General features: G+C 45.0%; 3 protein-coding genes across 5 annotated transcripts in view; 1 reads left to right on the top strand and 2 right to left on the bottom strand.

Moving 5' to 3' along the window:
- Nucleotides 1-6,093, bottom strand: part of LOC100742591 — a 13,810-nt gene extending 7,717 nt beyond the window's left edge. Inside the window, exon 1 of the mRNA XM_012383709.3 lies at nucleotides 5,680-6,093. The gene's annotated coding sequence lies outside the window, so the exon portion shown is untranslated. The remainder of the gene's footprint in view (nucleotides 1-5,679) is intronic.
- The window catches only part of LOC100748641 (DNA ligase 3), a 28,853-nt gene that overhangs the window by 8,259 nt on the left and 8,847 nt on the right, over nucleotides 1-11,747 (top strand). For 2 of the 3 annotated variants that reach the window (XM_033319899.1, XM_024366492.2), the window contains exons 2-3: nucleotides 3,130-3,455; nucleotides 4,143-4,463. The exons of the other annotated variant lie outside the window; for it this stretch is intronic. In XM_033319899.1, the coding sequence (XP_033175790.1) occupies nucleotides 3,134-3,455; nucleotides 4,143-4,463 (643 nt within the window). In that variant the 5' untranslated portion in view covers nucleotides 3,130-3,133. The remainder of the gene's footprint in view (nucleotides 1-3,129; nucleotides 3,456-4,142; nucleotides 4,464-11,747) is intronic. 3 annotated transcript variants of the gene reach the window in all.
- Nucleotides 5,716-6,357, bottom strand: LOC112212576. The gene is made up of 2 exons (XM_024366496.2): nucleotides 6,307-6,357; nucleotides 5,716-6,120 (listed from the first exon to the last, which is right to left on the bottom strand). Exons 1-2 carry the CDS (start codon nucleotides 6,340-6,342, stop codon nucleotides 5,842-5,844), a joined length of 315 nt encoding a protein of 104 aa, XP_024222264.1. The 5' UTR covers nucleotides 6,343-6,357; the 3' UTR covers nucleotides 5,716-5,841.

Raw genomic sequence — 11,747 nt, forward strand, 5'->3', positions numbered from 1 at the left:
CCTTTCCGTCTATCAACAGTCCCGTGAAATAGCAGGATCACCGAAACTTCGTTTCGTTCACGTTACCTAATTAACGCGTATGCGTACGCGGATATGCCGCGAATTTCGGCAAATTTTCCAATTCGCTTTTACGTAACTGGTTTTCTTTGATTTCGTCGATCGCAATTTATGTAGCCCGCAGATCGACAGCAATTTCTTGCGCTTCGATATTTCATTAGCGATACTCGCGACAAATCACCATATAATACAAACATCTGTTAAATTCCACGAGATTGACGTCAGCGTGTGGAATAGGTGGTTAATTCCGTTCCGCGACTAATTCCACAGATTTTCGCGTTGTTTCGTTCGTACAAAATATTCGCGATCGAGCGAAAGAATAGAAACGCGCCCGGTTGCTTTACGAGTTTCTGGTACCCGCGCATCGCGATACGATTCGCTTCGTATCGCGCTGAAACCAAGTCAAACAATCGATTCTCATCGGTTTCCACGAATCGTTCACGAAAGAAAGAGAAAAAACAATCGGAGCTTCTAGCGCGATGAAAGTCGCTCACTCAGTCGTAAATCCGTAGGTACTATCGGTTAATTCTTGGGGGCGATAATTTTCTTTGCCTCGAGCCAACCTTGCATCCCTCGTGATGGTTTCAACGTAGCTAGCGTATTTTACTGGTGGCATTTCCCAGTAGTCGAAGCATCTGTAGCGAAATTCGACCGCAAAGGAATAACACGCCGTGAAAACTTGCTACCCACGTTCTAACGATTCCCGTTTCGCCCTCCCCTTCATTCGCGGTACCATGTCGCGGTTTTAGCGTCGTGACAAAGGATTCGAGAAACAATTTTCATTTTCTTCAACCATTCTTCATTCACGTTCTTTTCTTTTTTTTTTTTTTTTTTTTAACTAATTCTTGGGGGCGATAATTTTCTTTGCCTCGAGCCAACCTTGCATCCCTCGTGATGGTTTCAACGTAGCTAGCGTATTTTACTGGTGGCATTTCCCAGTAGTCGAAGCATCTGTAGCGAAATTCGACCGCAAAGGAATAACACGCCGTGAAAACTTGCTACCCACGTTCTAACGATTCCCGTTTCGCCCTCCCCTTCATTCGCGGTACCATGTCGCGGTTTTAGCGTCGTGACAAAGGATTCGAGAAACAATTTTCATTTTCTTCAACCATTCTTCATTCACGTTCTTTTCTTTTTTTTTTTTTTTTTTAACAGCTCTTTAAGGTTCTGACGTTTTGGCGTTCTGACGTCTCAGGCAACCGGATATCGAGCCGCGCGCTCCTCTTTCAGATCAAACCGATCATCGGGCAGAGGACGATTAAAAATTGATTAAAAAGTGCGTTCTTTGGATGGGGCACGATGGAAACGTCGCGCGTGCACTGATTTATTCGCGGATTCGATTCGTATCGCCGCTTACGAGCAACGCTCAATTAGCCCATCCCTCGGTTCCCCTTTTCGATCGTACGTTTTTCCAACTAATTTTGCTCGCGTAAAATATTACCGGTGTTTTGGAGATTGAAATTGCCGTTTGTTCTTCGTACTTCTCGTAGATACTCGGTAGAAACCAGAAATACATATCGCGAAATAAAGAAAGTAAAATATTTCCAAAAACTCTGATCTAATCGCAATGTTCGTGACGAATAATCGGAAAAGAAAGGAAGAAAGAGAAGAGACTAGCTAGAGAAAGACGCGTTCGTTTTCTTTTAATAAAGGACGATGCCGATCAGACGAGCGCGAAAAGTTGAATTTATATCTTCGTTATCGTATCTTCGTGTCATACGTTGTGAAGTTATATCTTCATAGAACGAGAAAAGCATCGTTAAGGTGTAAAGTGAAATGTCAACAAGGATGGCTCGCGGTCTCTTCTGTCTTCTCGATGAAAAGAGGAACGACGAATGTCGCGAGAATACACGGAATTCGATAGACGACCTCCCGCCACTATTAGTCAGTGTTTCAATACGACGACATCGATGCCGACCAATCGGCGCTCTAACCGACAATTACAGCCCCTCGTCGCTTATCGGCCTCGTTCAATTAACGGCCTCTTCTTATCAGCGCGATTCTCTTTTTTTCTCATTTCTTGGTAAATCGCACGCCCGGCAAAATGGCGCACCAGAAGCCTTCGATTTTTGCGTCGTACTTTCGCATCCTTCGCGACGAATAGCGCGCGTCCTTGTTCTCAAACGTTTGTTTACTTAAATTTAACCACTATCGATCACGAGTAATCGATAACTGATAAACTTCGCAATAATCCTCGCATCTCTTCTAGTTTTCGCCACGTCGGTGAGAAAAATTCGAGTACCGCGATTACATGTTTGTCGAGTGCGCGCTACGTTGGATATTTTTAGGATCAAAGTGTTGAAAACTCGGTAGAATTCGAAGCTCGAAAGAATGACGCAATCCAGCCGAAGGCCTTTCTGGAACGATATTACGACAATAATCGCGATTACGATGATTGCCAGGCGCAGCTCGAGAATTATCTTTTATGCGAATGTAAGCAGTTCTCGTTGCACAAGTGGAATAATACAGGATTGGAGTTCCTCGTTTTCGAGTACACCATCACCGATGCAAGTGCAACCAGCTAAAGAACGTCAGAGTTAGTCAAGGAATCGTTCGTTCTTCTGAAACTTGTATCGTATCTTTTCCTGCATTTTCAACATGTTTGTGACACTCTGCATTTCAATCGAGTCATTCACGTTCGCCCTGAACGAGCGAAGTGGAATGTTCACGAAACGTCGGAACAAAGAGCAACGTGTCGATAACGCGATCGAAACTCGACGAATTACAAATGTATTGTTCTATCGTATCGTTCAAAAACCAAAGGGGTGAACTTGGAGGAGTCGGTCGGTTCGAGCCGCGTCGCTTGACGTCGCGTCGGCTCGATTCTTGACATGGACTACTCGTTGCGTAAGCGTTTACCTGCACTCCTGACACTTCAATCCCTTTCACTTTCTTAGCTTTTAAGCTGGATTAGGGGTCGGAGTGGCATCAACGCCCAACGCTACGATTCACCGCTGTTTGCTTTCAATTTAGAGTGGAGTTGATGTAACAAAGAGAAGGGGAAAACTAAACGTTCGTTCCTTTATGGTTTTAAATTGCCTTCGCGTTCATTATTTCGCTGACGGTTTTCAGATCAATGTCGATGTCGGACGAGGAGAAGGAAGAGGAGAAGCCGTTCGCGGTGGAACGGGCAAAAAGCGGTCGCGCCAAGTGCAAAAAATGCAAGTGCCCCATAGAAAAGGACACCGTAAGGATCGCGAAGCTAGTCGCGAATCCGTTCTCCGATGGCAAAATGAAAGCTTGGCATCACTTGAGCTGTCTGTTCGAGGTGTTCGCCAGACAAAGGGCTACCACCAAGAGAATAGACGATCCCGAGGAAGATGTAAGCGGCTGGCAGGATCTGTGCGACGAGGACAAAACTGCGATTCTTCAAAGAATCGAGGAGTTTGAAAACTCGTGTAAGATTTCCCTTTCCTTCGATCTGTAGATCCGGTTCGGTGGTGAGCGGTGATCTCGATGCCTGAAAACGATGCCTTTACCATCCGATAGTTACCGGCTCGATCCTTTAATTTCAGGATATTTGATTTTCGTAGGAATCGCCGTTTCGGGCAGCTGCATCGCGACGCGAAGATAAACGTACGAACAGATAACGAAATTCGAGTAATTTCCATGGCGTGAAAAGAGCGCGTTCATCTCTGTCAGTTATCGCGACGTGGCAGAGACGAGCGTTTTAATTGCCGTTCAATTAAATCGAGGATGTACAAATTGTATCCCATAAATCATCTTGCGAGCATTATCGCCTATTAGAGCGATCGGTCGGCCGATGATTTACGTTGCATTAAACTGGTTTCTCGTTCAGCAGCGATTATTATTACAGCCTTAAAAGATCATCGAATGCAGCATGTGTAGATTATACCTTTTGTTTCGCGCTTCTGCCGTTCTCTCTATCCTCCGATAAATCCAGCTATTCTGCTCGAAGAGATTTCAGAACTCGGGGACATCGAGTCACCCGGTGCTAATACCTCGACGATAATACGTCGAATACCACGATCGATTTTCCCTCGATGCTAATCTCCGGGCGATCTCCCGGGTGGAAAGCCTTCTAGCGCGAGCGAACTGTGACGGCGATCGCTTTTTCTTCCCAGCTCCGTTCAAGACTCCGAAGACGACACAGGTCGCGAATCAATCCTCCGGCTCGAAGAAACGCAAACTTACTCGTACGACGGAGTCTGATCCTTCTCCTAACAAAAAACCGAGGAAGAAAGAGAGGAATGGCTCCACGTGCACCATCGACGACGCATCGGATATCTCAGGATCGGAAAAGACGCCCGAGAAGGTGCGAAAACCGACGAGAGACGACGCGTTTCAGGAATTTCAGCGGATCTGCGATAACGTGGCCAAAGTCGACGCCTACACCGACAAGACGGCGATTCTAAGAAAGATGCTAACCAAAGGGTCCGAAGGTGGTAAGTTTCAAGATTCGTTTTCGAATCAATCTTTCGTGCCATTTTCTCTCGTTCCGCCTTCTTCTGCCCATCTATTTACAAATCTAGCCACGTACGTACGTCACTAGAGTCGACCGAATTTCGTAACGTTCTCGACGGGTCAAGGTTTCCATTGCTTCTCGCTAGCTGGTTTCCGTAAATTAGCGGTTTACGTGCGGTTTCCTTCGATTCCGACGAAACAAACGTTTTTCCAGAAGGAAAGAAAAATTTCGCGATGCGATTGAAAAGAAGCTGCGTGGAATTAATCGAGTTCATCTGCGCGTATCGTCCACCAGAGATAGCTTCTAAGATTCGCGATGTTTTTCTGACCTTGATAAGCGAAAATTAGCGACTCTCGCGGGCGTATCGCCGAGCAGCAGAGTAAACGATCTCGTCACGAGTCCCGAAAGAGAACTGTCAGAAGGGCAGCATGGCTACGATATTGTAAGTCGAAGTTGCGGTAAAAAAGAGCATATGGGACCAATGGACGATGCTGTGTCGGTGGGATATCGTTTGTGTTTTTCGCGCAAACATATTCGCGTTTCCCCACCCTCTTACTTTCTTACTTTTTCGATTATTTTTACTAGTTCGCGTCTTTTCTTCATTACGCCCTCCCGCATTCCTTCGCACCCGCCGTACCTCTCTCTCCTCTCCTTTTCGTTGAGGTCGAACAAATACGATACCGGAATCGGATACAAGGAGACCATTAATCAATCCACGGTGCAGATTCCCACCGCTGTGCTCGTAAGTGGAAGATTTTTACGGGGTTATCTGACTTCCAGAGCAACAAAACTCGAATCAACTTCACGCGGTTTCGCGATCCAACATCGAATTTGTATCGCTGAAGTACACTTTTTCTTGTTTCTCTCGTTGCGGAGGATTTTTAAATATTCGAAAATGTTACGGCTCGGTTAAAGCCTAAGATCACCGTCGATATCTCGCTAAACGAAGATATTTCTAGAAGTTGCTGCAAAGAACGTTTCGTATCGATTCGAGTTCGGGCTTTGCATCGATGTTCGACTCGTTTCGATCCGAAATCAGCTGATCGACCATGATCCGATTTAACTTGTGACACGAATTGCGCTTCGTTGATTTATTCCCCGCGTCATACGCATGACCTAGCGTTCGTCGCGCCTACCGTGAAATTTTCCGTTTCTAGAAAAGTCGAAATCACACGAACGCGACAAGAGGTACTCACTGTGATCGAAAGTCTCCCTGCTGATGATGCTGTTCCTTCTTCTAGATATTCAACTAGTAGTCGTTCGTGGTCACAGGAAAAATTCCTTGAACGATCTCTCGTGTCGTGTGGTAACGTTGATACGTTAGCCGCGACAAAATTCGATCTGTCGTTTCGTGATTTTTACCACCCAACGTTATCACTGGTTCGCTGGTAGATAGACTCCAGCCACTCAGTCGTCAGCGTTTTTTCTTCCTCGAAGGAAGATTGATCGGTCGTACGCGGTTCCTCGAAATTTCCGTGTTCGATTATCCGGTCGAGATCGGTCGTGCGAAAGCGATAGTTCGTTTTTCGTAAAGCTCTTCGGCAGAATGTTTCTTGTGCACACCACGCGTTAACCGTTTTGCGACTATTGGTCTCGAAGGCTGTGCTCTGGTGTCTTATAAGCTCAGCTGTCCCCACCTAATCAAGTTCGGTTTGTAAACGCGATGTCGAGCCCCTTCTCGTGTAGCCAGCTTGGCTCCAGACGTTCATCCATTCTTCCATTCTTTCCCTCTTTCTTCTACGCAGCCTCTTCCCTTCCCCGCATAGATAATCACTCTTTATCCCTCTCTCTCTCTCTCTTTCCCTATCACATGCTAAACTCACCTCTTCCCCCTCTTTTAATTCGCGATCTTCTCGCATCTTCGCTTCCTTCCTTTTCTTTCCCCTTTCCTCTTCTCCTCCGCTTCTGCTCTTTTTTCTTCAGCCGATGTGTTTCAGTCGCTTCTCCCGCGGACTAATTTGCCTCTTATTTGATCCAAACTACGATCTCCATGGTCGAAGGATTCGCACGAGCGATCGTGAGAAGAATTCACGAGCGTTGGATCGCGAATCGGAACGAACAATCGGCCAGCAGAGTGACGTACGACGCGCTCGATAAGCGATTCCTCGCGACCTCTCTCGTTGTTTCTTTCTGCGGAGGAAAAAAAAGCTGTGCCGCCTCGTTGAAACTGCTGTCGAAATTAATGAACGAACGATAGTTGATTAAGGCTGAAAATTAACGGAGGAGCGGACCATTGGTCCCCGGGCAATTAACGTTCACCGATAAGCCAATGTCGCCTTTGATTTCGAGGGTCAACGAAACGCCAAATGACCTGCAAATTCTTTCGAAATGTCGCGTTGTTACGCTCGCTTCTCTAGCCTGGTCATCTTCTAAGACGATTCTCGCTTCAATGAGCGTAACGCGATTTACGTCGTGTGCACGTTTTCATTCGAGTACACCGCGTTTCTTGAAAACAAGGATATTTACGCGAACCACGATTATATAGCGCGTTATCTCCTCGATATTAGATAAATCGAGCATATTATGGATATTATTGTTTTGGGATTGCGAGAAATTTTCTCGAGCCTGGTAACGCGAGTTCACCGGTGACCCTTAGATCGCCTCGTAAAGTGACGTAATGGTTTTCGCGCTGGGAGGCGAAAGCCGCGATCGGACCAAGGGGAAGGGAAACATTGAAAAAAAGAACGGTGGCGCGCGAACAAGTTAAAAATCTGACGACAGTGGTTGCGCAACCGGGACTTGCCAAACTCGTTGCCTCGCTGTGCCGACGGAACGACTGACCCCGACCGCCGCACCCTCGAATCGTCTTCTACGACCTGCGATATGTCGCGTATATCGATGCCATCGTCGGATACAGACCGATAAGCCGATAGATTCGCCTTTACTTTTTTCGTCCACAGTGTAATACGAAAATGTAAAATTGACACAGTATGAATTTTAATAACTTTTGTACTAAACGTTCTTTATCACATTGGCAACAGTTATCTATTCTGCGGTATATATCAAATTTAATCGTCGCTTTTATCAAATATATAATAAATTCATTTTGTACCGTTATCGTATTTTTTTGTATTCCTTGCTTTATGAATCTTCTTTTGTCAACCACTGTACTTTAATCTAACGCGGCTCCCAGCGCGAAATATATAAACATTCTATAACCCTAAGCTGGTCTTAAGGAAGAATCGACGAAATCGTGAAATCGAGATGTTCGATTTTTCTTTCTGCGGTGTAGGATATTACGCGGGCGTACATACTTGCCACGCTTATCCCAACTGTGACGACGAATCTAATAATGAACGAGGATCTAATTTGGTAAATTGCTATTCGGTCTGGAATTCACGGAGCAATTCGTGTCGGTAAACAACGGGGTTTGTAACCATTGTTGGTCGAACGTCGCGGAATTCTGCGGAGGATTAAAGAATACCGGCATTGTACGCGGCTCGATCAACACGGCAGAAAAGTAGCGATTTGCGCGTCGAAATCGCGCGATCGCTCTATTTTCGACGATGATGAGAAACGCTGGTGGCGTTTCATCCGTGGTGGGAGCCCGTTTCGCCCGTCGAATCGCGCCGCGTTACGTTTCTTCAGTCTCAGCGAGACTCGTTCGGCACGTGCCACATCTATCATCGATTCTGCATCCGCACACGTCGTTTTCTCGGAAGAGGAAAAGACCGAATTGTTGAAAATTAGAACACCTTCTTGGAATTTCATTTTTAATTCAATAACCGTAAGGTTTCGTACGATCCGTACCCAAAGTCGTTGAGGGAAATACGCCTGATTAGACGAGAATGCTGCAAAAATGATTGAAAAATGACTCTGATCTGATATTTCGAACCCAGTTGTAACAAACATTTTAATAAGCGTTTTATCGTTTAATAGGAGAATCTGTACGAGGTAACAAATGATTTTCAATAAGAAGCAATCGGGAGCGATATGATCGTAAAAACCATTCATTTTTGTTATTCTTATTCTGTTTTCCCTGGAACTGAAAAATCTCTCGAGTATCTCGCGTGGTATCGCGACCGATGAACGCGCGATTGGTCGCGCGATCGCGGGATTTCGTTCTAGATTTTTGCTTACTTCTGAACGTATAGAGTGTTTCAGTAAAAAATATATCTAAACTATAGAGTAGAAGTTTCTTATACGGTGCTTTGTTTTCGATAAAGTAAAATTTGAACGTTTGTTCGATATATGTAAATTCGACTAATCACCTCTCGAGTAAATAATTAGTAGGTAGTTATTGTATATGCGAAAGTAGGTAAAAAATATGTAATAAAAATTGTTGTATATATATTATGCTTCCTTCTCGATTACACCGTGATTGCTGACACACATTGTACAAAGTGTAAACCACGTGGAAAAATAGCGTGGGTATAAGTTGGACGCGATCGACTGTTGCCGAATGAACGAAAAAGGAGGAAACTTTTGCGAGATTCGTATCGAATATGTATAGTTTCTTCGGGTTGAATGGCCGAAATAGCGAAACGCGGGAAACAGGAATTCGCGTTAGACAGTTGCCGATGAAATCGTTCGCTTATCTGGATCGTGTTGGCGCGTTTAAGGTGGCCACATGGCGGGAAACCGCGTTCGCCCGTTCGTTCTCCTACTTTCTATAGGACGAGGATTGACGAGATCGAAAGGACGATGGAAAGAAGAGATGGAAGGAGAGTGCGAAGGAGAAGCAGAGAGTGAGAAAGAAAATTTGCTTTATTTGCGTGGGGGCAAATAAAAGCGTATCTAACTTTCTCGCGTCCCTCCTCCTTTTCCGTAAGCCGTGGAAAATCTCATTGAAGCAAAACCGCGTTATCGTTTGTCCGCGGAACTACACTTTGTACAAGTCATGGTGGTATCGCCGGTGACCTCTGTCTATCGTTTTCGCGTTTCCTTCGGACGATCGATCATTAATTACCGCGCTCTTCTTTAATCTATCGAGTATGAAGTCACCTCTGCTTTTGCGAGCAAGCTTTCATTCGTTTGTTCGTTCGTTGATTACATAGTTGGTTTGTTCGTTCGTTCGTAAACTGACGGCATCTCGCTGTGGAATCCGATGTAATCGCAACTGGCCGGAAAGAAAGAAAAAAGAAATTCAATTGACCGCCGCTTAAATCGCAGTTTTTTTCGTCTAACGAGATTTCAGCGTATCTGGCCGCGTTATCATCGGCTCGCTCTCCTTCTCTTCTGCTTGGTCGCGCTCCTCGTTTCCCGCTTCCCCAACTCCTCGGTCCATCGCGGAGGGGAAACAGCGAACAAGATCGGGCTTTTCGAAGAGACGCGCGTGCGAAAGGTCAAATCGTCTCTCTAGGAGTTATCGACCGTGAAGTGGTGCCGCCGATCGTTTGCGACACTCTAGTCCTCGAAAGCTCGCCGTCAACCCCGAATTCCAACTTTCTCGCCAATTTCCACTTCGTCCAGTGCGATTCGCGTTGCAGGGAACGATAACGATTACCCTCGTTCGACCGCGGTAGAGGAGCGGACGGCCGAAATCGGACACGAGCGGACTAATTCGCAGCTAATTTTGGTCGCCGGGACGGAGGCTCGTTCTTCGCTGACGATCGGGCCTGATGCAATGTCCGAGCAAAGTACGAAACGACATAGATCGATGATGTAGATCGATGTAGCAAATTCTACGAACTACTCGGAAGTGCTATCTTTTGTTTTCACGTAAAACAAGAGAGAGTTATGCACGAGCGCGAAGATATTATTAAGCGCGTTCTCGGCGAAGATGAAAATACCTAGAAATCGTGCGTTTCTTTCTCTCTGTTCGCTCTGCGCCATTACCAATATCATTTTCCTCCTTCTTTGCCGCGCAATGAATGACTCATAACTGTTGGCAGAGCGCCGTGAATTACGTTTACTTTATCGATGTCCCGCATCGAGCCGAATACGATTTGTGCTGATTTTCCTTAATTCCCGATTACATGCAATTCTGGCTATTCGTGTCTCGATTTGCGCGAGAACGAGTCTCGTAAGGCCGCTACAAACGGGTCAACTAAGTGACCGATAGACGAGAAACTGTCGAGTAATTTTTATCTCGTATAGATCGATAAAACGTAGTTGCGTTAGGTCGACCATTGAATCCTGAATCTGAATCGTTAGATTTCCTGGTCGACTAAGGCTTCTTTACTCGCCACATCTCGTCAGTCTGTAGCGGTCTTTAGAAGGACTCGAGATATCGCGAACCAAGCGCCCGAAAGGAACATCGTTCGGTGAAACGGACGATAATTTATATAGGCTTGCAGCTGCTCGATAATCGAGCCGAACAGACAATACGTCGCCGGTCGATGATCGTGCTTGAACGAAACGAGCCGTCCTATCGATCGAATCGGCAGGTTCGTTCTTTTCTCTTTGCGAATATTCCATTCAAGCTTTCGTTGGTGCGTCGCGACCCTCCATTCTGTTCGTTTCGCGCCGCAAATACGCTGATCATTAGGCCGCGAATTTTTGTGCATTTATGTGGAGAATCTGAAGATGCAAAGATGCGTAAAATACATGTAACGCAGATATATATATATATTAGCTCAAGTATCTTTCGTTTTATAAGGAAATAATAGACGCACAAAGTTTTTCGTTTTGTATTGGTTTATTGAATTATGCACGAATGTGATAATAAAAATAGAACGAAATGGATTATACCTAATTCAATAAAATAATATGAAACAGAAATTGTTGTTTATCGCCTTATGAAACGAAAGAAACATTTCGGACAACCTAACAAAATATCAAAAGTATAGTACTCGTTATATTAGTTGATAAGTAGACCAATTCTCTAACTATAATAGATTCCATGTTTCTAATTATATTTGTAAAAATATGAATTCGCACAAATATCTACCGATCATTAAATTACCGATGTCTATGCAAACGCACATTTTTGTAAGCACAATTTGAAAGATAGCACCTAAGCAGATACGTATTTTATCTACCAAATCTCGAGTATTCTGAATACTTTACATATCTTTGCATATTGCACCTTTCGTGCGCATTTTGAAATTTCCCATAAACGCATAAAAATCGTTCGTTGTTCGTCAAAGATCAGTGGGGGGATCACGATCGATGTCCTTCGATGATCTTTTCCCAAAGCGAAAACACATAGAGGAAAATACGTGGAAAGGGAGATTCTCGACGCGGGATTATCCTCTCGAATAACCGTACCAAATCGCGGTGACTTTGTTCTCAACCAGCGCGATCTTCGGCAAACTTTCGGCACGTTTCACTTTCGGATTCCATTCTTCCCTTACTTTTTGCCATCTCGATCGTCCTTAAA

Source organism: Bombus impatiens, unplaced genomic scaffold, assembly GCF_000188095.3.
Source record: "Bombus impatiens unplaced genomic scaffold, BIMP_2.2 scf_0219, whole genome shotgun sequence".
NCBI classification, from domain to species: Eukaryota; Metazoa; Arthropoda; class Insecta; order Hymenoptera; family Apidae; genus Bombus; species Bombus impatiens.

Coding starts and splice junctions, on each gene's coding strand:
- LOC112212576 (XM_024366496.2), bottom strand. CDS start 6,342: ATGCGAGAAGATCGCGAATTAAAAGAGGGGGAAGAG. Junction 6,121..6,306: donor AATTAAAAGAGGGGGAAGAG/GTGAGTTTAGCA, acceptor GAACTTGATTAG/GTGGGGACAGCTGAGCTTAT.